Source organism: Amphiura filiformis, chromosome 17, assembly GCF_039555335.1.
Source record: "Amphiura filiformis chromosome 17, Afil_fr2py, whole genome shotgun sequence".
In the NCBI taxonomy this organism is placed as follows: Eukaryota; Metazoa; Echinodermata; class Ophiuroidea; order Amphilepidida; family Amphiuridae; genus Amphiura; species Amphiura filiformis.
In genome coordinates this window covers 50662501-50689861 of record NC_092644.1, presented here as the reverse complement: position 1 = coordinate 50689861, position 27361 = coordinate 50662501, and the positions used below count along the sequence as shown (strand labels likewise).

Genomic DNA, 27361 nt, shown 5'->3' with positions numbered 1-27361 from the left:
TTTTGCTATGCTAATCCAGGTAAATCGAACACTGATTGTAAATAAATTGTGTTGTGAATTTACATGTACGTATTAAGTTAAGGAGAGGAATTTCCTGGTGACCCAACTTTCACCATATAACTAAACAATGAAATCAAATCTGTTTTGTACAACAGTGTACAAACAGCACAATACATTGTACTGATCACAATCTGTGAAAGAAAATGCACAGTGTTGCCAGAACTTTACAATAAAATTGGTTTAGGAAAGGCAACTGAGTAAAGCAAGGGGAAAGCCCCATCCCCATGAGCATGAAGGATTAGATGAATATTTTACACATCACACTTAACACAGAGTATTATTTTACTGTCTTTTATGTCTTACAAACAGTTTCATATTGCACATCTTGCTGAAATTTGGGATTACTTTTAAAGACTGCAGTGTGCATTTTAAAACATAAGATATTGATTTGTTCAAATGCTAAATCATGGGGACAAAACTGAGGGCGCTATTGTAACTAAATTTATACATGGAAATGCTAGTTTGTTCAAATGCCAAATGCAACAGAAATAATTGAGGGCGCTATTGTAATTCATTATATTGTGCCAAAGAAGCATTATTCATGTGTGAGCAGCAGTATGCTTGTAAAGGGCATATAATCATAATAGTTGGAAAATAATGAAGACTTAATTTACATTTTTGACTTCTTGCATGTAAAATTAGTTGTAATATGGCCCTACAGTTTATGCCTTTCATTGTCCATTTAAATAAACACTATTCCTGAAAAATACAGCAATAAATTTTTGGAATTAAAACTAGTATTTTCATAGACTTGTTTCAAGTCCTTTGGCATCCATAGTTAGTGAGCTTTGCCACATCTTATATGATACTTTGACCATGGGTCCTAAGAAGATCATGAATAGAGAAAAAGTAAGGAGGAAGATTTGATCAAGGCTAGTATTTTCACTGGCAGTTAGAATTAAAGGATTAGGATTTAGCTATGTATCATTTGGCAAAGAAGGGTAATATTTTTAACCCAAAAAATAAGTGCTGTTTTTCACTGGAATAGTGTCAGCAATATTGCTGTTATGTGTAATTTGTGTATTATTAGTTTCTGTGAAAAAAGGTTTAATTGTGATTAATTATGTTTTTGTGTTTCAGGGAGCTTAAAGAAGCCCGTAATGCAAGCACCAAGCCAGCTGAAATATTTGGCAAACCAAACAAAGTGGCTCCTAATTCTTCCAGGCTGATAGGCAAGAAAGTCAACCGTAGTATGAGTCTCACAATTTACTGACCCCATGAAAAGCAATTAGCCGGGGTTCTAGTGACTATCCTCTACCCAGAGGAGATATCTTACACTTCCCACAATGCATTTCTTCCTTGTCAATTTTCTGTTCTGATTTGCTATCTAGTGCAACATGGGTCGACAGTGACAAAAAGTACCTCAATGAACAGGGCACATCCAAATCTTGCAAAATATTTCATGACTATCAACCCATGTAAGCCAGTCAAGCCCAGTCTATTTATTCTCAACATGAAAACAAAGGGAACATGTACAACCAAAGTGATAAGAGTGTCCTTTGCTATCATGAGGTGAAATATCATGTTGCAAAGGATTCTGGGAAGGGTACGATATCTTCTCTGTCTGCTTCCCATACAAGAACGGTATCTTCATTTGTTTGAATATTCTATTTCAAGCAATAGGATTTGTGGCTTATTTTGTCATTTATGTGAGTTAATATACTGGAAGACAGATATTAAGAGACCTGTTTGCGTCTGACGTCATCTGTCAATCATACTCGAGCATGGTTTGTTTACAAGTGTCGTGATGATGTGACTTGATGAACGCGGCGATAAAACCGAGCACCTTATTGTTAATTTTGCACCTTCAAACATACAAACCATCTCAAAAGTTAGGTCTTTATAGTAGGAAACTTTCTTTCGTGAAGGCACCATGTCAACAATGCCTAGAAAAGTTGCTTTATCTCTGTCTTCAATTATAGTTTGGTCATTATCTTTGTAATATCCTTTTTAATCCTTGACCTCATACAGTGCACTGCAGTATTCATCCTGACGAAACTTGCCATATTTTTTTATTTGACCTCTGTCCCTACTATACTATAAACCTCATAGGACCTATGTCACCATCAAAACACAGCAGGTATCAAAAACCTATTGAAAGGAAATAAAGAAACTAATAAGGAATAAACTATTATTTGTTTACATCTGACATCTATAATGTAAGGTCATTTGAAAGCAACAAATTGGTTCTTTAAGTTCTGATGTTTTGTAAGAAATTTATATTGTTTTGATGTGATAGGTAATAAATGATCCGATTTATAAGCAAAGGGAATTGTTTGTCACAAAAACAGCCTTTCTAGGTCTTTTTCAAGTGATTTCAAATTCTAATACCAAAGAGCAGTTATTGAAGATTTTCGACACAGCCAGGATAACTTGTTATAGATTATAGCCTATAGATGAGTGCTACATAAAGGTAGCTTATATAACGTCATTCCATTGAAGTAAACATTGTTTTACACAACAATTTTAGATTTTGCCTTTTTTAAGTTGTCAATAGATCTTTGTAGTCGTGTAGTATGATTTCAATTTGCTTTGAAACTATTTGTAGTCATTTTATATGGTCATTATTATATTAGTTTGGATAGGAGCTTAGGATGGATGGAAGGAAAAAGTGTTCTCCTCTGATTACAATTTCAAAGAAGAATCTTCACAAAAATCACATACATTGTGATATCAAGATTCCAGAAAAAAAAGGTAAAGGAGACAATCCTGTATAAACAGTGATTGGAGTGGCCATCTCTCTTTCATTGGCGATTGGGCCATACTCCTCCATGTAATGTTGCTATATGGGGATTGCTACACCTCCTCTACAGCGAGTCTGTTACCTTCCCAGCATTTAAGAATGCCGGTACCCATTTAAACACCTGGGTGGAGAGGAGTAATCGAGATAAAGTGCCTTACTCAAGGGCACAACACGATGGCGTCGCCGGGGCTCGAACCCGCAACCTTCCGATTATGAGTCGGTGCCCGTTCTGCTAGGCCACCATGCTCCCTGTGATTCCAGAAATCCATCCAAAAAGCTTATGATTCTCAGTACTTTACTTCATAGATACTCTGTATATATTATTTTACTAGGGAAGATTGGTAAAAATGGGCTATTCCATTTAAAATCCACACTACCCCTGTGGAAGATTTTGGAAATATCTGCCACAGGGGGTGCATGAATTTCAGATGGAATGAGTACATTAGGCAGCTCCATTTGAATTTCATACACCCTCTGAAAAAGATTCAACCTGAATCTTCCCTGAGGAAGGTGAGTTTTAAAAAGAGCTGCAAATATGTTCATTCCATTTGAAATTCATACTCCCCCTGTGGAAGGTATTTCCAAAATCTTCCACAGGGGTAGTGTGGATTTTAAATGGAATAACCCAATGCAGCTGCACTTGCAGACTTAACAGTACCAACTTGATTCAGGCTGAAAACTTAATTATTAGACATTATAGTAGTATCAAATTTTACAGGTTTTATTATGTTGTAGATATTTTTTTACTATGTACATCATTTGAACAATTATGTGTAAGTCATTTGATGACCCTTCAAAAAAACTGCCAATATTTACCATACTCAAGTTTGATTTGAGATGTGTATGATTTTAACTTTAAAGAATGTTTTTAATGATTTGGTCAATGGTATGTGATAGGGATGGGTGTATCTTAGAGAACAAATACATGACCGTACATGAACTTGTTTCGTTCATAGGAGTTTGCTTTGTTCTCTTAACCCCTTGTTCCTGATGGATTATTATTTTTGATACTTTTATATAATTACACCTATGCATCTAAAATATGTGATTATTTTTTATAATTTGTATGATGATTTTTAACGAGTTGTTAAAATTTGAGGTGCCTTTTCTGTAGTGCTGTTGTCGAGATGTTTTATGATGTTGATGTGTCGGAATAATGAGATCCCGATGTTGACATAAATTTGCGATTGGTAGTGGAACCATAAGTTCAAATTAGTTTACATTAAATCACATAATGAAATAATTCTGTTGCAATTTGGTTGAACATGCAGCTATGGATGCTGGACCAGTAAGCAATTGACAGCACTGAAGACCCAAGAATTTAATTGCCACTTCACCCAACTTTTTTCTACTGACATCTCCAAATTTATGTCAGGATGTAGATGTAACACATGTCGACAACAGCACTACTTTTCTGTAATTTGTTGACAAAAGGATAGTTGATGGGTACAAATCACAGAATTAGAGAAGGAGAATTGGGACTATGGGGCAGCTATGGGGAGAAAATTGGGGTTATTCTGGTCCTTGCCGACGGAGCGCGGAGACAAACGAAAACAATTCTGCCATTTCTGCATCTCGTCTGAAGTGTCTTGGTGTGCGCGCAGGTCGCATCAAGTGCATCTCTGGAATACGCGTACCCTTCATCCATGTCACGCTTGCATGACAACAAATCCCGAGGGAAACCGAATACCCCTAATATTTGCTCCATGCCTGTATCAAGGTGGCAGTCAAGTCTCGATTCTCTTATATTCTGTGGTACAAATTGGAAACTTGTTTAAGGGCTAGTTGTTTGAATTTTCCATTCCAAGTTTTACCATTGAAATTTTGCTACATTTTTAGCTGTGACAAAAATTTACCACAGTAACAAATTAGTAATCAGTTAAGAGGAAATCTCAATAAAAAATGCATACATTTTTTTGTACAAGGATTTGTGGCACACACTTTAGTGTGTTGATGCACCCCAGTGTTGTCTTTGGTGAGAAAATTGGTGCGAGTTGACAGGATTTAATTTTCGCTCATGGACACAATACGTGAATATGTGACGTCAATTTGATGCGATTCAAGAGTGCCGATTGGCTGCAGTGGTTGAAGTGACATCAAGTTGACGCCACACGCTCACGCAACGTGTCCGTATGGGGAAAATCTAGTGTGGGATTAATGAGATTAAAAGTTAACGGTCACTAATTTTCTACTTGACTTGTTGATGACATTTATAGCTACCCAGTTTTCATTCTGAAATTAGAAAACGTTCATCTTTCCTAAACTTTCATGGTATCTATAGAAAAATTTATTTAATTTGTGAACATCCTGGAGCATACTCTTTGCGTGGCTGTGCATAGTACTGGTAAGCTGTTGTACGCAGATAACCTTGCTAATATGGATGCGTAGAGTAGCGTCCGAGACGAATACACCTGTATTCGTCTCGGAGTAGCATTGTACGCTCGTGTATTAGCATGATTAGTCGCGGAGTAACAAGCATGTTCCATGATGTACACGAATTAAATAATTTTTCTATAGATCAATTTGAGCTGTGCCAACATGTTCTACACAACCAGATTCCTAATGCTGCTGCACCCAGAGGTACACCACTGCCCAACTATTTCATTGGTTGGAGTACCTGTGTGGGTATTATTTAGAGTATTCACATCGCAATCACATATACAGTGCACACATTGGTACTGGATTGGTACTCGTGAGTAGCCACAAAGTAGCTCGGCAGCAATGTACCTCTGGGGTTGGCAACACTAAGAATCTGGTGGTTTAGTTTTGTGGCAACAGGTCACAAATAATTCTTGTCATATTTTGATGTAAAGCAAAAGGAGTGATATTATTGTCTGATTGACATTAATACAGTAGTTTATGTATGTAACATGGGCATTGTGAAGTATAGATGGAGTACCCAGGAAGAAGTTGTCAGCCATTAAATGTGATTTGTAAATATATCTGAAATGTATATAATAATAACATTGCGTAATGTTTGACCAATTTTGTGTGTGGAAAGTCTACTTTGTATTACCCTAGCTCGTTCTTTATTGGTAAACTTGCCTTAAAAAATTCCAGAGATTATTCATATTCCATTCTCCTTAATTCAAACTAATGTGGGCCCAAAGGTTTTTGCTTTCAAAAATCAGTGTAGGTCCAGTTAATCTATCCGTATTCAAGCTCAGAAGCCATATTGTAACATTTGAAGAGAAGGAAGCTCTCAATGTTGTTTTTTTCTTTCAAAATTGTGATTTTTACACAATTATAATGTACATGAGTAAACAAACATACCTCCAAAAAGCAAGGATTTAGGTGCTGTAGTTCATAGCACTTTACTTACATTGGGTGCGGGAAGGTCGCAACACATCAAAAGGACTGACTTCGGTCACAATCGACAGCGACACGCAATGCAGACGTGCTAGTATTAAATAGCGATTTTCTTTGTTTTGTCTAATTTGTTTGGGTCAAAATTAAAAATGTGTATATTATATCTGCCAATGAACACATTTTGTGGGAAAGAAATACAATTCTCATTTCTTATGGAAATGTAACAATACGGCTTATTAAGGATTTTTTGGTGACCCAATTGACAGTAAACCCACCCCCCACATTACCCCATCAAAAAAAATGTTTTATTACATTTTATGTGGTATGAACAAAAACATGTAGTTCAGTGGTAGCCATCCCATAATAGCCCATTAGTCCAATTATATTAAAGAGTCAGTGCGAAAAGGATTAAGTTAAGGGTTTAGGTCATTTTATGTTGAGGTTACGGATAAGGTTAATATTATTCATTCATTCATTTTTTCATTCATTCATTCATTTATTTCCATATATAAAAATATACAACTACATCAAAAATATATCAATTACAATAAAGTACAAAAGAAACACAATATGGCGGAAAAGGCAGGAAGGCCAATAAGGCCTGAGAATTGCCTTTCCATGACGAAAAAAACAAAACAAAGATTATGAAATCAACAAATATAAATAAAAATGACTAACAGACATGACAAATTACAGTGCTCAAGAATGGCCTAATTGTACTTAGAGATAAGTTTTTGTTTAAGCTGTTTGCGGAATGTTTTATGGACTTTGAGTTTTTAATTTTTTTATCTAGAGAGTTCCAAAGTATGGGCCCGCTCGTTCGAATGGAATGGTCGGAAAAAACTCTTTTATTTTTTGTAAACTGGAGATCATTATTTCGTCTTGTCTGGTAGTCATGGATGTCAGAACGTTAGTGTTGGCATCCGGCATATAGGGTAGGGTTGGGCTAAAATCTATGGGTTGGGTAAGTGGTCAATAGGTTTTAGGTTATAGTAAGTGTAATAGGGGTATTAATAAGTTATTGTGTTTTCAGGCTAATGACCCTTTGATCGACCTTTAACCCACATACCGGACGTTGTGCAGTCCTGCTCGTCTATGGGCCACACCATTAAAACCAAACCACTGGAGCAGTTTAACACCAGTTGGAATAAGAATATTAGGGTGATGGTCCTCAATGTGAAGTAGAAAATTTGTGTTATAATCGGACCACAAACCTTTAAAAGTTTACCATGCATATGAACTTTATCGATAGGAAAAGCTTTTAATTTTAAAGCAAATAACTAAACATTCAAGGGGAGTTTTTTTGCGGGGAGGGGGGTTAAACTCTTGAAACTGTCAAACTGAAAGACTTATTTTAAAAAATATATCTGAACCAATTTACCCCCTTCAACACCCACCCCTTAATTTACACGAACATTTTGAATTTTTCCTTTTTCTATGCAAAAACAATTTATTTCCAATTATTTTCAAAATTGTTTTAGATTTCCTAACTAATTTCCTTTCCAAAAATGTAAAAGCCTACCTTGTATATTGATATTACATGAATAACTATAGAAGTTATTATGCATTCTGCGGCCCGAGCAGTGGCGTGGTCAGGAGGGGGTGGGGCGGTGTCCCCCGCTCATTATGACTGAGCCGTCGGTACACGAAGGGTGTTGGTTTAAACAAATTGGGTCCACAGTAGATACTTTTGTGTGCATTGCTTATGTAGAGTGTAGAAATACATGCGGCCCAATATACTTCCAATAGTATAAGCCTTGGGTTGTGACCCTTCTATCGATATAGTCCTAGGCCTATTGAACCTAGAAGGGTTAGGTAACATTTTTTTGTTCTCTACCCCAACCTCCCCCACCCCATCCCACTTTTTAGATTCTTGAGCGCCGCACTGGACAAAAAAATTGGGTCAACAATTCACAACTTCCGTCGGTAAAAAATATCTCTGTCGGTACATTTAAAAGTTGCCCCCAAAAAAAAAAAAAAAACACAACAAAACCTGGCAACGTCACTGTTCTGGAGAGTGCACAGTCCCCATGTATGATGAATTCAGAAATTCCAAGTCGATTCGATATCAATGAGATGAAATAAAGCTTGATTATTCCTCTTCACAATTATTATATACCCTATTTAGTTTTCAACATTTTTCTAAAATTATTTTCCATCCTTGTGTTTAATCGCGGGACCAACAAGCTACCGAGGGGTAAAATGTCAAAATTGTCCTGCTGACCTACTAAAATGATTTGATCGGGAATATTTTTTTAGAAATCAGTAATTTACCCTCTTCAACAATTAGTCCTATTTCTAAATTTCATATTCCCTTCTTATTTCCTCCTTATTAAAGGGCATTTCGTGATCCACAGCCTCATCCCCCACTTTTCCCAAAAAAGTTGAGATTTTTACACCACTGGATACCTCTGGCTACATAATGTTTATGTACCAAATATTTCTTGCAGATTAATTCGTTTAGCAAAAATATCGCCAAATTTGAATTTCGTTCTGGTGCACCAGAACGGAATTACAACACATTGTCTATGGAGCAGTGTAATACACATACATAACTCGCAAACGCAAAATCGGAACTCAACTGAAATTTTGGAAATAAGCTTTTTTCGTGGATATCTACTGAAAAATGTCATAAAAAGAGGATGCTAGGATCACGAAATCCTCCTTTAAGCCTACTCTGTTCTGGTTAAGATGATGAGGGTCAACAAAGTTATAGATCCATTAAGGGGGTCAGTCACTAGCATCTGGTTTGCAACAGGCCTGGTTTGCAAAGCGGAAGGTGGTCAAAAAGCTTTTCATGTGAATAATGCTCTACCTCCCTCAAAGATCAATTCTGACACAAACAATGAATAGATAAATAAATAAATAAATTAATTAATTAAGAAAAATAAATAAATAAATTTTAGTTATATAAATCAAATATTTAATAAATTATTTGAAATCCAATTCTATGGAAAGCTATTTGGTATGAACCCTTATAAGAGGGGAGGGGTCATCTTCTGGTTTGCAAAATGAGGTGGTCGAAAAAGTTTTCATACGTGAAAAATCAAATGTTCCACAAAGATCATTTCTGAAACACAAAAACAATAATAGATAAATGAATAGATTCTAATTAAGTATTTAAATTATCCGTCCTCCCAGTTTATGGAAAGCTATTTTGTGGTGTGAACCCTTGAAAAAAGAGGGGGGATCACTAGCTTCTGGTTTGCAAAGAGACGCGGGTGTTGTATAGGCCTAAAAATATTTCCCTTCACACAAAATTATTAATTCTCTTGTCCGCTTTTTACCCATGGCATGGACCATCACTATTTGATGTTTGTTACTTTTTCAATTTTACAAAAAAAAGAAAAAAAGTGGGCCACCGCACTCTAGACTAGGCTAATATGATAGTGGCTTGGCTATTATATGATACCACTGTTATTACCAATACCACTCAGTGTTATTTAGCTGTCATGTCATTTGCTAGATCTCTCTAAGTTTCTGTCAATATTATTTCAGTGAACTCGAGAGTAATATTTTTCTCCATGAGACATAAACAAATTATCCACGTGCTTGTTTTTACTGAAGATCAATAATATCAGTAAGATATACAATAAACAGCTGATGAGTGCGCTTTATGTTTTCCCTTGTTTACAGTCTAAATTGGTCCATTCATCCTTTCGGCCTTAGATACCGACATGAATAATTCATCAGGAATTACTATAATATTTTGCTAACAGCCAATCATGGATAAGTTTTCATGAAAGTAGGCGGAACACACAGCGCGTCGCCTGTCAGTCACGACCTTAGCTACCGACGGTATGTTTTGTTTCTTAGCAACGAGTACCTGGAGACTCGCCGATGTTGAGTTTGGCGGAGTTATTCTTGCAGTACACTCCGTGGACGAAGCAGCGATTTTAAAAGTTCCGAAGATTTCAACCGAAATTTCTACCTATTTAGGTAAGAATTAAAACTTGATTTAGGAATAATGGATAGATGCAAGTGTGCTGATACACGATATGCTATGTGATTTTATTAGGATGTTTTATTATGTTGTGTATTTTGACCATTTTTAGGGGCAAATGGTGTGTCGTGTCTCGTGAGTGTCATGTTTCAACATATACACACTTGACCGAATAGTTTGGGTGTGTATTTCAAGACTGGAAGCTATTTTTTCACCAAAATTAAATTCCTATGACAAATTGACTGTGTAAGGGCAGGAGATCATTATGTAAATTGTGCGGCATAGACTAGTCATGTTATCACGAAATTTTCTGTTTTTATTCATGTCCAAAATTAGTTGAAAAATCTTGTAAGTTTTTGTCCCGGGTTTTTGTGGGTACGGTAACTATGGGAGCTTGCCGTGGCGTGAGTCGGAGACAAAGCACTGCCAGTTCAAAAGAACCTAAAAAATGATCTGTAACAAAAATGTATTCAAGTTTTCGTTTTTGGGAAGTAAGGGGGAATAAATTTAAGTTAACCTGTAGCAAAGAAGTGTATTTATGTATTTGTTTGTGTTTTATGTATTACACTCGACCCATAACACAAATGGCGTAATAATTATGTATTGTAACTATTGAAACTAAATACTAAATGGCATTTTTTCTCTCCAATGTGGACAATTTCAGGTTCAACCTACCAAACCAAACAACAATCATGTCTGAATGGTCACCAACCAAACCTCGTGGCCCCATTGCGGCTATGTTTGCCAGCCCTGGCCCTCGTTATGCCTTGCCAAGCAACACCGGACATGGTGAACACGACATCAGGAAAAAGAAGGCGCCAGCATACAGTTTTGGCACAAAACACGCTAAATTCACAGACGACTGCAGTCCTGGACCTAGCTATCTAGTCAACCCACGCATCTCACGTCATGGACACAGTGGCGAGCCACATTATTCACTCTACAGTCGACCAAATGATGCCAAGAGATTTAGCACCCCGGGACCAGGAAAATACTCACCAGAGAAAGCGGGACAGTCAGCACGATTCTCGGCTCCAGCCTACTCCCTCAGATCAAGAACGAAAGGATCCAAGTTTGACAAATCACCAGGTAGGTTTTTCAATTTACATCAAGTGTGATCATAAAACCATGAAGTGAATGACAAACTTCTCTGCACCATGGGTAACTCACTAACTTTATCCATATTTCAAATTGGTTTACAAATTTTGGGACAAAACATTCTAAAATTGAACCAGTAACCCAAAAATTAAACATGTTCTTGAACAGCAAATTTTTTGATGTTGAGCAGTTGCAATCCGTTTTTGACAATTGGCACAATTCTTCATTAAGTTTTTAATTGTCATCAAATCAAAATTAATGCTTGAAAATTAAAGAGGAAAAAATTTGGACCACAAAAATGATCTGGGCAGGGAACAATCGGCCTTGTGTGACTAAAAAGATGATTTTTGTCTTACTCATTGCATTGAACCCCAGCTTTGAACTGTTCTCATGATTGCAATTTTTTCTCTCTTCAACAGCACCAAATAACTACTCTCTTCCTGGTATTCTTGGTGGACGATCAATTGCCAAGCACTCTGCACCAGTATTTAGTATGAGAGGACGAAGCAAGATTGGCAGCTTTGATGAAGATCTGCAAAGAACACCAGGACCAGGAACATACACAGTGATCAGCCCTAACATCTACAGAGATAGAAAACCAATGTACTCAATGACAGGAAGGAATCAACTTCCTAGCGATGCAACAAGAAAACCAGGTCCAGGAGCACATAGTCCAGAAAAGGTAAATATTGAGATTAATATGGGTGCTTTACTTTTGTTTCATTTGTACTTAGTGTAGCAGTTTCAGAACCCAAATCATCCGATTCAGATCTGAGCTTGGGAAGCAAGACCAAATTTTCTAGTAATTATGCAAAAAGAGCTCTACTGATGATGTTGTATCCAATTTGTAAAGTATCAAAAAGGAAATGTTTCAGCAGGAGTATTGTACTTATACAGCTAAATATTAGCAAATAGCAACTAGTTATGCAATATTTAGCTGTATAAGTAGCTGAAATTGCTTGATGTCAATCTTTTCATGCAATTTTTCAGACCTTACAATGATGTAATTAATCATTATTTTTTCCTTCCTTTTCTATTATTTCAGGTGTTCATCAACAAGAATTCCAGGCCGCTGTATTCGTTTGGTATTAGACATTCAGAATACATCACACCTTTAATAACAGAACCTACCGAGTGTTGTAAGTATACATTTCATTCATCCCTTCTTTCACTACACATTCTGTAGTCTTTTGGTGTATGAGATTTCAAAAAGTCAAAAAGAGAAAAAAGTTGTTTTGATCTTGGGATATTCTAACAAAGTTGACTAGTTTGAATGTAGGTTCAAATTTCAAGAAGTATAATTGACAAAGTTTTAGTAACTTCCAGGATCAGATCTACTCCCGCATTGTACATAAGAAAACTCATATATTGGCTGTGATTATCTCTTTTCTTAGTACACACACCCGCAACCATATTGCGAAAATATTCACTTGTGTCAGACTTTGTGTTTACCTTGCCGCAAACCCATGATTCTGTTATTTCAATGATTTCTTGAGATGTGACTCCGCAAATTTAATCTGCATACTTACCAATTTCTTCCATTTTTTTTGCTCTTTACAGAACCGACACTACAACTTAACAGCTGTCCAAAGAAGTTTTTACAGTTTAAGATATCTACCATGGATATTGTGCATTGGGATTTGTATATACAATGATTTCATATAGACATTACAGTATATTTTGATACTTGATCGCAGTTGGACAATAATGGACCTTATAAGCTGCTGCATTTTACATTATGGTTGCCATGTCAACCGTTTCTTCAACAACAAACTTCTGGGCTTGAACTGTTTACATCAATTTGTTTACATGCATTTCTACATGGTGAAGACGATTAATGATGAATCTGGCATCTCAAATATGGAATTAATCATGCATGTATGTTAATTTAGACTGATGAAATTATGCGGCAATATTTTTAGATTTAAATACAAGGAGAGTGGTTTTGTGTCAGACATCATGTTACTTATTCAGATCTTCACGACGACATGTATCATGCACTGGTGTTTACCGTCCAATTTTTATGATCATGCAAATCAACATTTGTCAGTATTAATAAATGTATGATGATATTAACTATGCAGTCATAGGGGTTTCTAATCTTTTGATATAAATGGTGTAAAAGTTGTCGCATGAAATATTGCCTACTTCCGATTCCAAAAAATACAAATCTATTCTTGGAAATATATATCCTGTTTTGCAACATGTTCTCTTGCAATGGCAATCACAAAATTCAAAAGCATTCAAAGTCTTGAGTATAGACAGACTTTGCTCATAATTTCAATGTTCTTTATGTTTTAAATTTGATAATTGGTTTGAAAGTGTATTATTGAAAAATTAGAATTACTTTGAGATTGATTTCACAGCATGCAAAAATGCCACAGAAACGCAAAATTAGTGCTGTATTTTTTTCTGGAATCGGGAAAAGAAGCTGATATTCACTTCATCTGCTAGCATAATTATCATACTGTGTAATAGACAAAGGAAAAGGATTGTTGCAAGTGAAATTTGGGGGCGAAGAGTTAAGGCAAAGCTTCTTGTATGCGCACACCAAATTATGCTAGCAGATTAACTGCCTACATGTAGGTAGGGCCTATACATTTTATTTGTGAAAATTAAAAAAACACGTATTATTAATTATACCAATTGTACTAGTATTTGAAATTTGTATAAAGTATTACTACTTGATCCGTCCAAGCACACCGATGCTATCCGTCCTCTTAAGCACCTAAAGCTATTGTTTGGTTATTTTATTCAAAACAAGGCAGTATTTTTTTTAAATTCTCAGAATAATAACAAGGGTATTTAGTTACAAATTAATTTGTGCTACTTACAGTTGTATTATATATAATTTATATTGCTACTGAAAATTATACTAATTAGGCTTTCTGTTCTTTGTTAAAATAGGTGACCCCTGATTCATGTATTGTAATTTAAGTAGATGGTTCTGATAATAATGGGCAATTACTGTGTTCTTGGTTTGCAGGTGACATTTCGGAAAGAATTGTCTTGTTTGCTCTTGAGGTAGCACAGTAATTTTGGTCGTCTGATTTTCCTTTTTTTTTTTTTGTGGCTTTAGACACCTTTTTGAATATTATGTTTAACACGACCCTGTTTAAATTAGGTGACACATACATTGTACATGTATAATTGTTATTAATTTGAGTAAATTATAATGGGCAATTACTGTGTTCTTGGTTTGCAGATGACATTTCTGAAAGAATTGTCTTGTTTGCTTGCAAGTGGCTCAGTAATTTTTGTCTATTTTCCTTTTTTTTTTTCTGTGGCTAAGACCCGCTTTGATAGAACCTTGTTAAACAGATCCTTGGGATGAGTAACTTTTTATTTAAATCCTTTGGTAATCAAATCCTGATACATGTATAATTACTATAAAGTTTTCATCTAGATTTATGTTTAAGCATTGTACAATAGGAATTTTTTGAAGATAGAAAAAGGTGCTTCTCAACAAAAAGGCAATGTGAGTAAATAAGACATGTTTGGGTACCGTAATGTGAATATATAAAGTTGGCTTGTCTTTAAAGCTGGTCTTTAAAAATCAAGTTTAGTGATCATTTTTTGCTGCCTTTTCAAATCAACAATAAAGATTCATTGATTTCATTTTAGATAATTTCATATTTTTTTTTGATATGGTTTGATTATTCTGACATATCCCAACATTGTTCTTATTTTCTCCTGTTGCCTTGCATGAGTTTTTACAGTATGTACATAGTACTTGTAAATAAAGAATCACACAATATTGAACATATAATTTGTTGCCTTATCCAATTTCTGTCTTCATATCATCATATTGTAGGCATTATTTTTTTCCCACAAGCCTGAATGTGTTTTTTTTTTTTTTCATTGAAATGTATTGTTTTAAATTTATACAAATAAAATGCAAAACATAAATGTGTTGTTTGAGTTCACTGTTGGTTTTGAAGTTGTTGGATTTGATTATTCAAATTGACCCCACCTGATAATCATTTCTGATTATCATTTATAACGTTAGCTTTGGCCATTGAATTATTTTGTTTATAAATTTATATTCCACCCGGGTAATTCAGGTAAAAAATAATTAAATATCCAAAGCTGACGCTTTGTCTATAATGTTGCCTGGACAAGATGTCATAATCCCAAGCAAGTATTATCAGTAAATGTGATAGCTTGTCTGTAAGAACCCATAGCTGACCAGAACAGCAGAGTGATCATAACAACATGGATTTCCAGTACAATTACCGAATAGGTAATTTATGACAAGTTGTATTTGCCTATATCAAATCGAGAAAAGGTTTTTAACATCTAAACTCTTCAAGTGCACAATGTCAAGTTGTTAACACCCAACTGAAAATTCAAATTCCGAGTGCTAAAATTTACCTTATTTTAATGCAGGATAATTAGAATTGCTGGTGGAGGTGCACATTTTGTTAAAGTTAATATTAAGATAAACTATAAAATCATTTTACAGACTGGAGCTTACCTTGTGAGAACAGATCTCATGGTATGAATGAATGCTTCACATTACAAATGAACATATTTAGATAGTTTAATCAGATACAAAGTTCAGCATGAAATCTGTGCAAACCATTTTAATTGATACCATCTCCACATATTATTAAAACTAAACCTATATGTTTGCACTGTACTCCATGGTTGTCATGGTGTCAAACCCAGCAGCAACAATTCCTTTCCTGACATAGCAGATACTACACCTGGAACAAATACAGGGGCCCATCCGACTATTCTGTTTCAGCCAGTACTGTGCATGGAAATTGATATTGATTTTCAATAATATTTCTAAGCTGTTTTGCATACAGTATTCAAGTAAATAAGTATTTCTGTTAATTGCTTCACATTAATCAATTTAGAAGATAAAATCAGTCTTAGTAAATTTGATAAAATCCATCTTGTCAGCATTTTTGCAACTTCTATCATTTTCCCCTGCATTTTCCTTTATTAAAACCCATTTAAGGTACATTGATTTAAAACAAGGTTTTACAGAAGTCTTTTGCTACATTGCTAAAACTGTGAAAAGCACATTTTATGCATGCTTTTGCAGGTAGAACATTATTGTGGGATAAGGGATAATTGTGTAATATTATTTAATCCTCACTTGCACAGTATTTTTTTGTGGGACCTGAAAGCACATCAGACACCAAATTGCATTCTGAATACGAGGAATGTCCAGATATCAAATAATTTGGGCAAATTTCATGGCAAATTATTAAAAAATAAACTCTAGATAAACTTTATAAATCTAATGATATGTACTCAAAGTTTCGTGAAATTTCATGCATCTTCAATATAAATGGTAAAAATTTCTAGTTGATGGTCAGCTTTCCATCACGGCTACATACACTTAAATTGCATATCATTATAGATTTATAAAAAATTTTACTTTGAGGACTGCTGGATGTTATTTCGCCAATTTCAAGGAATCTAAATTATTTGATTAATGCAGGTCCCACAAAAATACGGTGCAAACGTTGCTATCCGAGCCCATAAGCCAAAATATTAATTCCCAATTTACATCTAAATATCTTCACATAACAAGCTATACTATACCATTCAAAGGATCGACAAGTCAAAGGGAGTAACATGTTTGCATAAATTCCAGATTTTATTAGCATCCAAACAAAGTAATTTTTACAATTGCAATTACAGTCTAAATTATGCTTACTCAAAACTTACTCAAATCAACGAAATATCACATTGCGTTATACAAAGAACAAAATTGTTGTATAATAAGTGCAATAAATGAATGATATCGCAACATTACAAGTTAGCATGCTTAGACCAAAAGATATAAGGGGCTGTGCAATAATTATGAGCCCTGGGGGGAAGAATATTTTAAGCGAGCCAAAGGGGGGCAAGCAATTTTGGCACTAATTCTTGGGGAGCCTTTTAAATAAAATGCTCTAAAAAAGGCTTAGGAAAACAGTACGGAAACACTTAAATATGCAAATTTCCCTGCTCGCTGCGCTCACAACATGTATCTAGACCATTATAGGTTTGCAAATTAGGATCCATGTTCAAGGGGGGCAAAGATTTTTTGGCAGGCCGAGAGGGGGGCAAGCGATTTTTGGCGGGCCGAGAGGGGGCAAGTGATTTTTGGCGAGCCGTTTGGGGGGCTCATAATTATTGCACAGCCCCTAATACAAATATGTGGTCTTGATCAATTGCTGGTGTAATTCACACACACAAACCAGCATGACTGTTTTGGAAATAAAAAGCTGTTCCAAAAATTAATATCTGGCTCTTATAAACAACAGATATAAAATAATTGTATTATTATTTTATTTTATAATTATACGTACAACATTAAAATTAACACATTATGATTTTAGGCAACAAAAAAAAGTTTTGTCTCAGAAAATGGAAGAATTTTTCTGAATATAGAAAAAAAAGACAAATCATTGAAACATGTAAAAACTAATATGCTAAAGAGCCTGTGCTAGGTTTTAATATAGAAAAAAACATTTGTGAAAACTTGGTACAAAACATTCTAATGTAATGTTACTTAAGTGTAGACAACAAATTTTGTAAAATTGTTTGCCCAAAATATTGTGGAATAATATTTTTACATTTTAAAAATGATTGTTGAAGTGTTTTTGCATATAAATGTTTAAAAAAATCTTTTGAAGATCTTTATATAGCCCCTCCCCCCACATGTAAATATTATTAAAATTGACTTTACATTTGACTAAAAATAAAATTAAGTAGCACACATTCTACAATTGATTGTGAGAGGATAGTGATACAGAGGTGCAACCTGAGGGAGAGGGGTAGAAAGAAAAATGTCATATTCTATGGAAAAAGGTTGTCATTCATCCAGGTATGATTAATATTAAATTGGGATCATTAAGCTATTCAACTGGACACATTTTTAGTGGTTTTGACAGATTACTCCAATCCCCATTAGATTCATATCAAAGGCTATTTTTTTGAAGTCTTACAATTTTATGACATACATGCAGCGTTGAATTTGCCTGGATTCGCATAGCAAAAGTGCTATTACTTTAATGTGTTCAATTTCTTCAAAATTGCATAGCATAAAAATGCAATGCAAGAAATAGCCCAGGGGGGTCACTCCCATTGTGGCATGTACACCATCCGCGATAATGAAAACGCGTAAAAGGGTCGATTTTTTAAGTGGGTAGGTACGATACGCTGCAGCGTGTCGTGTTTAGGGTGTCAAAAACAAGAAAAATGGGGGAAAAGGGTAGCAAAATTGCAATTGCTAAATACGCGAAAATGAAATTTAGCAGTGGCGTGTCCAGGGGGGGCTTTGGGTGCTGAAGCCCCCGCACTTTGTTAAAAATCATGTAAAATCAGCCGTTTTTGGCGATTTTAGCCATTAAGCCCCCCGCATAAATCTGAAAGAGGGGCTGAGCCCCCCGCAGGAAAAGATCCTGGACACGCCAGTGTTTAGGGTATGAAATTTGATGTAAGGGATAAAATCCCTGTTTAGGGTATCGTTTTAGCCAAGGGTTAAATCCTTGTTTAGGGTGCTTTTCAAAAGTTGATTATCGCGGATGGTGTACAGGTCACAATGGGAGTGACCCCCCGGGAGAAATAGCCAGTACACCACAAAATCATGATCACACATATTTTTTTAAGTACATGCATGCCGAAGTCAACAGATGCATGCTTATGTGCACTCATCTTTAGATCTTCAATATTTTCCCCTTGATTAAAGGTTAGTAAAAATACTATGCAAAATTTGGGAATTGCAACACAAAATAAATATTGAATAGCACTTTTTGCCACTCAAAATAAATGCTGAAATCCAACGCTGCATGCATGTAACTCAAGCCATGTACTGCCTAAAAAATCCTGAGTTAAATTCCTACACTTGTATAAAATTTTAGTCAGGCCTTAATTATTGTGTAAATATCAGTCACTTCTGATTAATATTAGACTAATCAATTTCAAATGTAGGGATACTTTGCAAACTCAAATTGATACAACTTATTTAAGTTAAACTTAATTTCCGAAATATAGTTTTCAAATTTTACAAATATTTACATAACAAACATTACTAAATGAATATATTATGTACATATCTTATAGTACAAGTGATAAATATATTCTGTTATATCCATATATTAATTTTTGATATAAAACACTTTCTCTATAATAAATCACAAACTTAAAAAGAGTTAAAGACCCCACTTCCCAATCTTTCTTTACTAACGCTGAAACTCTGCCCCATCTGATTATACCAAGGCATATGCAGGCATTGATTGATTACACAGGTAAGTGAAGTACAGATCACATAGCAACCTTTTCCTTCATCCACGTAACAGCATTGATGATTCTGTATTTGATATTGGAACAGGGTGTACCACAATTGATCGTAGGAATAAGATCAAATATATTGCATAACACAGTCAGTCATGTCAATAGAGTCATGGATTTGTTGAGAAGTTCAGTTTCAGTATAATACAACAATATTGTAAAATAGACAATTAAGAGTAATATTATTTACATAATGGCTTCTAATCATCATCATCAAAGAAACCAAACACTGTATCTGATTCAAACCAAGATAAATCTTCTTGAGGTTGCTTCTTAGATTTCCTCTTTTTGGCCTGTGATCTTGGTGATTCTTTGAAATGTTTCAGTCCATTTGCCTTGCTAGGTGTCTGGCGTAGTTTTGTAGTTCTCTTTCCTGGAAACATGAGGACAAATAAACAACGTAAATAAACATGCATGTATATACAATAAAGAATCTTATTACTTTGAAAAGCAAGACCTGGGTACCAGGGGGGCTACTCTTTTTGATTAACATCTGCGTTAAGATAACCTTTTTTCTCCATTTTTGCTGTTTTTAATACCCTAAACGAGATATCATGCCCGACTGTAAAAAAAGACCCTGTTACTTTTTATTTTTTGGTTGACGGGTGATACATAACTTGAAATACAAATCCCCCCTCGGGAGTGGGTATCAACATCAAACAAATTCTTACTACTGATGATATCTGTATTTGATATGAGATTATATTAATATCATTATACATGTCACATGAATTAGCTGGGAAAGGGAAACCTATGCTATGTAAACAAGCTTGGTCACAATCAGTGGTGTCCACAGGTTTTCAAAAGTGGGGGAACCACGGGACTCAATTCCCCCGACTGTTCACACATTTTTGGCTCGCTTTGCTCACCTTAATAGGTTTTTGTATTTCCCCCAACTTTTTAGCAATAGTGGGAGGGGCAGCAGCCCCACCCTGCCCCTCCCCCTTTGTGCATGCCAATGGTGACAACATAATTTCTGTGTAGGTTACAAGAATTTGTGAAGCTACCTTTGATTTTGTGTCAGCGCACAATGAATCTGCCATTACATCTTCTGGATAAAGTTGTTTGAACCTCGAAATTTCATCTGTCATGTCAGTCATTTCTGCATCTTTTACCTTAACCTTGGTCTGTGAAGATAATCAAGAATACATGACAATTTAAATACACTACAACAATCTAGAGATATGGGAATTTATCATTGCGTTGCCATTATATATAGCTTTGTCTTGAAAAACAAAATTATAATTGGGAGTATAAGTAAGAAAGATATATCAAGCAATTTCATATTTTGTTATGCTGAAGGAACAAAACACAGCCTAAGAAATCAAAATCAAGCCCACTGGTACATACTTTTTAGGACAAAAATTTTAACTTGGTACAGCACTTATACTGCGGTTGCTTCCTCATACTCTGTATTAGCTTATCATGATTATTGAGTTTCAAGTGTTGATATTAAGCTTGTTCAGGAAAGATTTTATCAATTCAACTGGGATCTGGTCTATTCAACCAGTTCTATCTCAAGCCTTGTAAATGTCAATTCGACCCCTTGAAATGTTGCTAAAATTAAAGAAAAATTATGTTAATACTGTTTTTTGTTTGTAATAACATCAAAACCTAATATGATGACCCCAACATGGAATGGAAATCAGGGTCTATATGAAATGATAGACAAGTCATGCTTCTGAGCATGAGCTTCAGTTTAAGACATCATCTAAGTTTCATTTTTATTTCACATACAAAAAATAGACAATTGCATTGAAACCAGATCACAATTAAAATGTAGATACAAATTCAGCATATTATAATCAGGTAAAATATCAGAAGTTACCATTTACGAAAGCCGAGATAAGAGTTGAGGCAGAATTTTTTTTTAATGACCCCCATGGAATCCCAAAGATTCACAAATATATTGTACCTTTCTTTGTTTCTGAGCAGATTTGCCCCTTGGAACTGGTTTTAGAGGTTTGTTGGATATATCCTCAACAGGAATTGATGGTGGACGAGGAGATGGCTTCACTCTTAATGGAAGGACAGCTTGACTTGGAACCTTGCGATCTCCTTTGTATTCCTCCATATGGGTTTCCACTTCATCAATCTGTTACAATTATTGCAATGAACCGAAATACATCATATTAAAACCAAATAGTAATGCAATCTTCACAAGAAACCTTACATTACAAATAACATTATGTATATAGGTGTTAACTTGTCTCTAACATTCTAACATTTTTCTACAGGCTCTTTAAAGTTGAGTGACCTGATTGATAGCATTCCCCCCTCCCCCATCAAACTGCAGATTTTGATATCAGGTGAAAACTCATATTTTTCACATAAATGTTGAGGCCTGAAATGTTTTATTTAGGCAGTCTAAACAAAAATATGCTAGTCTGTGGTACACCACTATCGAGGTCAGTGTACTTTTTGGTGGGCTCCTGTGTTGTTGCTTAGAATCCAAAATGACGGAGCAATTTAACTCAGGACATGGAATAAGAATATTTAGGTGATGAGCTTCAAGAAAACACCATGCATGCGCTACAATTGGACCACCCACCTTTAATCAAAGATTGGATGACAAAAATGTAATAACGTCCAGGATGCAAATGGCTTACCAAATTGGTAAGCCAAAGTTTGCATCCTGGATGGTCATTAGATTTTTGTCATCTTAGTCTGTGCTACAAACTATGCACCTATATTATCCATAGGGAGATTACTCATGGTTCTTGCCCCCTTCAGTCGCAATTACTTGCTGCAAGCAATGTCATGGCGTTGCCACTCCCACCTCCTCAGCCTTGAGTAGTCTTTTACAAAGATTACTTACTAATGCTTAGCAAACATGACATTACTATCAACACCAATAGATATTACACAATTTGCAGGGCTTTTGTTCACCCCTATTCAACAAGTTTTGTTTTAATATCTTTTGTAATTCAGGTTAGTGCACACAAATGATCAAATTACCTCAATTTCCATAAGTTGAGATGTTGATGAATCTGAATCGCCATCATCATCCTCGTCATCTGCAAAAACCACACGCCTCTTCTTGGCTGAGGAAGTTGCCTGTCTCAGAATACTTCTTTGTGGAGTCTTGCTACTGTAGCTTGGAGTCACTGGTTTAACTAGGAACAAGAAGAGAAGTCATTTTATCATAAAAGTACACAGCACAAAATTATAGTAATTATTGGAACAATTAGTGGATGAAAATAGAACATTTTATACATATTGGGCCTTGCCTATATTGACAGTTCATCAGCAGCATGGGCACCATGATGTTTTCCAGGCTGGGGGAGGGGTAATAGGGAGCAAAGTGAAATCTGGGTGCAAAATGTTGTGCCATTTGGGAATTTTATGACATATTGGGTCTATGGTAAGAATAAATTGAATTGGTAAAGTGGTAAAATATAACAATATCATCCAGGCTAACATCACAGACTATGTTTTTGACTTCTGAATGACCACAACAAAAAGGTAAGTTGCAACGTTGGTGAGTAGTATTTAAGAATATTTTGAAGCTGTACACAGTGATGAGTGAAAATGAAGCACATTTTAATCTGCTTTTGAGCCTAATATCACCAGGTCAAGTTCCTTGGCTTTCTGTGAATGTTACTATCTTCAGTAGATAGCAGATGTATGTCCAAAGTCCCAATGCTGCTCAGCCAACCATATACATGTAAGGGTGAATCTCTAACATGCTTGAACTTGAACTATTCATTCACAAATGTGGTGAAAACATGGGCATGAAAACACCAAATACTGCATATTTTCTCCTCGGTTTTGTCTTATCAAACTGAACTTATCATGTTTACAACACCGCGAATGCGCAATAAAATTCAAAATACTCATATTCAAATTGCTGATGCCAACATTAAATCTACACATTCCGCACGCAACTTGGGGATTTTCCTTGATGAAAACATGACAATGGCTGAACAAGTGAAGAAAATATGTCAGTCTGCATACTTTCAAATTCGTAATATTAACTCAATCAGAAAAATTCTTTCTGATGACACTGCCTCTATTCTTGTTCATGCTCTCATCACCTCCCGACTTGATAATGGAAATGCACTTTTATATGGAATTTCAAACACTCTTCTTGATAAGCTCCAGCGAACACAAAACGCGGCTGCTCGTGTACTCTCAAAGACTCGTAAATTTGATCACATAACCCCTACTCTCATACAGCTTCACTGGTTACCGATTCGTCAAAGGATTCAATTCAAAATTCTTCTGCTCACATGGAAATCCCTACATGGACTTGCACCTTCTTACATAAACCAACTTCTTACGCCGTATGTGCCAACACGGACTCTGAGATCGTCAGATAAACTTCTTCTTTCAACACAAAAAACTTTTTCCTCGTATGGTGATAGAGCATTCTCTTCATGTGCACCAAAACTTTGGAACAATCTTCCTATGGACATTCGTTGTTGTGTATCACTTGATATTTTTAAAAATCGTTTAAAAACATTTTTGTTCCAATCTGCTTATGATATTTAATGTGCTTTAAGTTACTTTTCCATATGCTTTTTGATTTCATATAATGTTCCAATTCAAAGTGTATTTTTGCTAAATATGCTTCTTGTCGGTTTCAGGTATTGTTTATGATTATATTTTCTTATGTCATTTTTGTTTCTGTTTTGTATAGCGCCTCGGATTAGGCTACCTAGATAGATGGCGCTTTATAAATGCTTTAAAGTTAAGTTAAGTTAAGTTTCTTTCACTTCAGCTTCCACAAAATAATTGTTTAAACAGGAACTGTATACTGCTTACTTTTGTTTCAGCTTGTTTTGATACTAAAAAATACGGAAAAACTGTGATGCTGTTTGAAAATCAATTTTTGTTTTTTGTTTTACAATTTTGTACTGCGAGCATGCAGTTTTGCTTAGGATGCCTAGCGTCACACAACCGCCACGGTATTTGCATTTGGGCCTGGATGACTTGATTGCTGGACCCAATATCGATTGATCGGTGACATCTGGGAAAGAGGTCTATACCCACACTAAGAAATGGCAAAGGTACCTGTCAGAGGAGTCCTAGGTGTATGGGGTACAGCTGGTGTTCTACTGGAGGCACGATGATGGTACTGCTGCTGGTGCAGATTTTGGAGTGGTAGGTATGGCAGGTGGACAGGCTTGAGATTGCTTGTCAGATTCCTTGGTGTCCATTTCAGATTCCTTTCTTTTCACTTCAGATTCCTTTGCTTTCACTTCCTCTTCAAGTTTTATCACCTTGGATTCTTGTTCTTTCAATTTCTGTTCCTTTTTCAGAAAAGAAAATATTAAATTAAAATAGGTCAGGTTAACAAAATGGACCTGAGCTGACATAGTACCAGCTGCAGTTAGCACAACCATAATCACTTTACCAAAGGGACCATCTCCAAACCTCCCCCTTTGTCAGCACATCACATACGGTCACATGCAATATTCCATGGGCTGCCCTATTCTTTCTTAAAGGATTTTTTTTATTAAGACTGGGGGCAGGTCTGCCAACAAGGAGACCAAAAGCACACATGCAGAGGGCCCAAACTGAGAGTTTTAGTCTGAATTTGGTTTAAAAATCATTTCAAAGAAATTGTCTTTTTGACGGCCATTGCGGCATAAAACTATTTCTTTGCTTGCTTTGCACACATTTTTTGAACACATGACCTCCTTTTTTGGAGATTTTTCACATTTCATTTTATCTTTGATTTGTCTTTATAATTAGGTTGAACCATGTCCCGGAACCATGTATGACACTGTGCCCTGACTGCCCCTGCTCTTGGCAGCCATGGCCAGATTTGGGGGGGGTCTGAACACCTGCAAAAGGCTGCTTTCAAATCAAATTCAATTGTTTCTGTTTGAAATACAGACATTGAAATATTCTAGGCAATTCTATCATCAAGAATCCTTTTTTTTTTTTTTGTGGCACAATGCCCAAACCTCTTACAGGGTCTTTAAGTGTTAGCAATACACAGCCTTATTTCATCGTAAGGATTCTGAAGAGTAGAAAACAATCATGTATGGAACTTAATAATATCAACACTTACTTTTTCCTCAACTAATTTTTGAAGTTTCTCCACCTCTGTTTTTTGCTTCTCCAATTCTTTCATTGCTGCCTCGTTTGCTCTTTCAATTTGAACATTTGTTTCCTTCAGATTTTTAAATTCTTTCTTCATATCTGTCACTTCTTGTTGCTGTAAATAAGTTGTTGATAAGATATTACACATTAAACACACAACCAGATGGTGGATGTACGAGGGGGTATAAAAAGTTTTAGAAATGCCCAGAAGTGAAAGAGCTATATCAATGAAAATTTCTCAGTGCAATCACTGGTCCTTATGTACACTTTGGTGCAAAAATGGTCTCATAAGTATATTTACTTTTTTTTACAGGAGCTAGATGTCACTACCTGCCTATGTAACCGCATAGCCAGCAAAATGGAGAAAATTGAGGCATGCAGCATGATGAAGTTCCATTTTAAGGGTTACAGTGCCCAGAAAATCTGTGATAAAATAAAAATTCCTTTTCCAAAAAGCGACAGTGACATATCACAATCACCACCGAAGATAACTTTCATTTCATCATCAATTTTCTAGGCACTGCAAAGCAGGATCTTAATAATGCTGCTTATTGCCTCAATTTTCTCAATCTTGCAGTTTATGCACAGTAACTGGGGCAGCAGGTTATTGGCATCTAGTGCCACCTGTAAAGAAAGTAAACATACTTATGAGACCATTTTTGGACCATAATGTACATAAGGACCAGTGATTGCACTGACAAAATTTCATTGATATAGCTCTTTCACTTCTGGGCGATTTCTAAAACTTTTTGATACCCCCTCGTATTAACTTGATTGTTACATCATTGTTACATCAAGTGTGTGATATATCATGACAAGTAGGCCTAGTACACTGCAAAAATTTTTCTATTTTGAATAATGATCGCAGCATATTTGGAAGAAATCAATTGTCTTAACCATAAATTATAGACTACTCCGTAGTCCACTTGCCCATTGTGCATATTCTGGATATTGCATTTTAAGCTTAAAACTCCAATTTAAATAATTTGTGCACAATTGATAGATTTTCACAACTGATCATCTTTTTAGTCACCGTACTCCCTCTGTTTGTTAGCTTCCCATTAAGTGGACTACTGACATTGGATTGCGGTTTACATGCTTAACACGGCTGTCTATGAGCTTCTATGGATGAGATTGTGATTGTCGGATTCCTGGCCTACTAAAATTTGCCATGATGTAATGCATCTTTAAATGATCTGGCTTGTGATTGGTCGCACAGATCTCATTATGGTTTAAATACTGCCATTACCATTAATAACTACATGGTACACAACTATAATTCCTTTGTGTGGCGGGAACATGAGCACGTCTTGTACCATCCAGGCTTTGTGCGTGCGGTTAAATTGGATGATAAACAAGTATGATTGACAGTGTTTGTGTTAGGGATCAAAGTTCTGTATAAAATTGAAAGTCCATAGTCTATTTTTAACTGGGACTTATGCGATTAATAAACTGGTAGATTCTAAAATCAGAATTGTTCAGTATTGAAGTGCTTATAATAATGACATTATGATGTTGCATTCAATAATATAAGCCTACGTATACTTTACTTTTACTGTCACTAATATAATTATATAAACTTTTTCATAACAATTTTATACTAGCATTTTGATGTAATAAATATCAGTATAATTTCGAGTTCATCTGAATGCTTTTATCATGATTTTAAAATAACATGTTTTATTTATCAAAAATCGACTATGGCATAGTCTAAACCATAAAAGGATACACACCTATAAACTCTCTATTGACTTACTGTATAAAGAACCTGTTTTCCAGACATCATTTTCTTGATTTTTGAGCTTCATTTTTCAAAACTTGCATTTTCTTTCAAGTTCATGATCAGATTGAGTAAT

At 35.4% G+C, this 27361-nt stretch overlaps 3 protein-coding genes across 4 annotated transcripts in view; 2 read left to right on the top strand and 1 right to left on the bottom strand.

Moving 5' to 3' along the window:
• LOC140137927 (wee1-like protein kinase 1-A) overlaps positions 1 to 3901 on the top strand; it is a 39649-nt gene extending 35748 nt beyond the window's left edge. For both annotated transcript variants that reach the window (XM_072159732.1, XM_072159733.1), the window contains one exon: positions 1141 to 3901. In XM_072159732.1, the coding sequence (XP_072015833.1) occupies positions 1141 to 1273 (133 nt within the window). In that variant the 3' untranslated portion in view covers positions 1274 to 3901. The remainder of the gene's footprint in view (positions 1 to 1140) is intronic.
• A 6005-nt stretch (positions 3902 to 9906) lies between these two features.
• Positions 9907 to 13465, top strand: LOC140137926 (ciliary microtubule associated protein 1A-like). The gene is made up of 5 exons (XM_072159731.1): positions 9907 to 10051; positions 10720 to 11144; positions 11573 to 11835; positions 12199 to 12292; positions 12714 to 13465. Coding segments are annotated over exons 2-5 (756 nt in total). The 5' UTR covers positions 9907 to 10051; positions 10720 to 10747; the 3' UTR covers positions 12716 to 13465.
• A 6998-nt stretch (positions 13466 to 20463) lies between these two features.
• Positions 20464 to 27361, bottom strand: part of LOC140138461 (uncharacterized) — a 28299-nt gene continuing 21401 nt past the window's right edge. The window contains exons 19-23 of the mRNA XM_072160350.1: positions 25474 to 25620; positions 24468 to 24706; positions 22410 to 22567; positions 21367 to 21546; positions 20464 to 20578 (exon numbers count right to left, since the gene is read on the bottom strand). Of these exons, the coding sequence (XP_072016451.1) occupies positions 24509 to 24706; positions 25474 to 25620 (345 nt within the window). The 3' untranslated portion in view covers positions 20464 to 20578; positions 21367 to 21546; positions 22410 to 22567; positions 24468 to 24508. The remainder of the gene's footprint in view (positions 20579 to 21366; positions 21547 to 22409; positions 22568 to 24467; positions 24707 to 25473; positions 25621 to 27361) is intronic.

Bases quoted from the DNA above. Each gene is read 5' to 3' on its own strand.
- LOC140137926 (XM_072159731.1), top strand. From the start codon at position 10,748: ATGTCTGAATGGTCACCAACCAAACCTCGTGGCCCCATTGCGGCTATG. The intron at 11,145-11,572 runs GTAGGTTTTTCA...TCTCTTCAACAG, and splicing joins CAAGTTTGACAAATCACCAG to CACCAAATAACTACTCTCTT. The intron at 11,836-12,198 runs GTAAATATTGAG...CTATTATTTCAG, and splicing joins GAGCACATAGTCCAGAAAAG to GTGTTCATCAACAAGAATTC.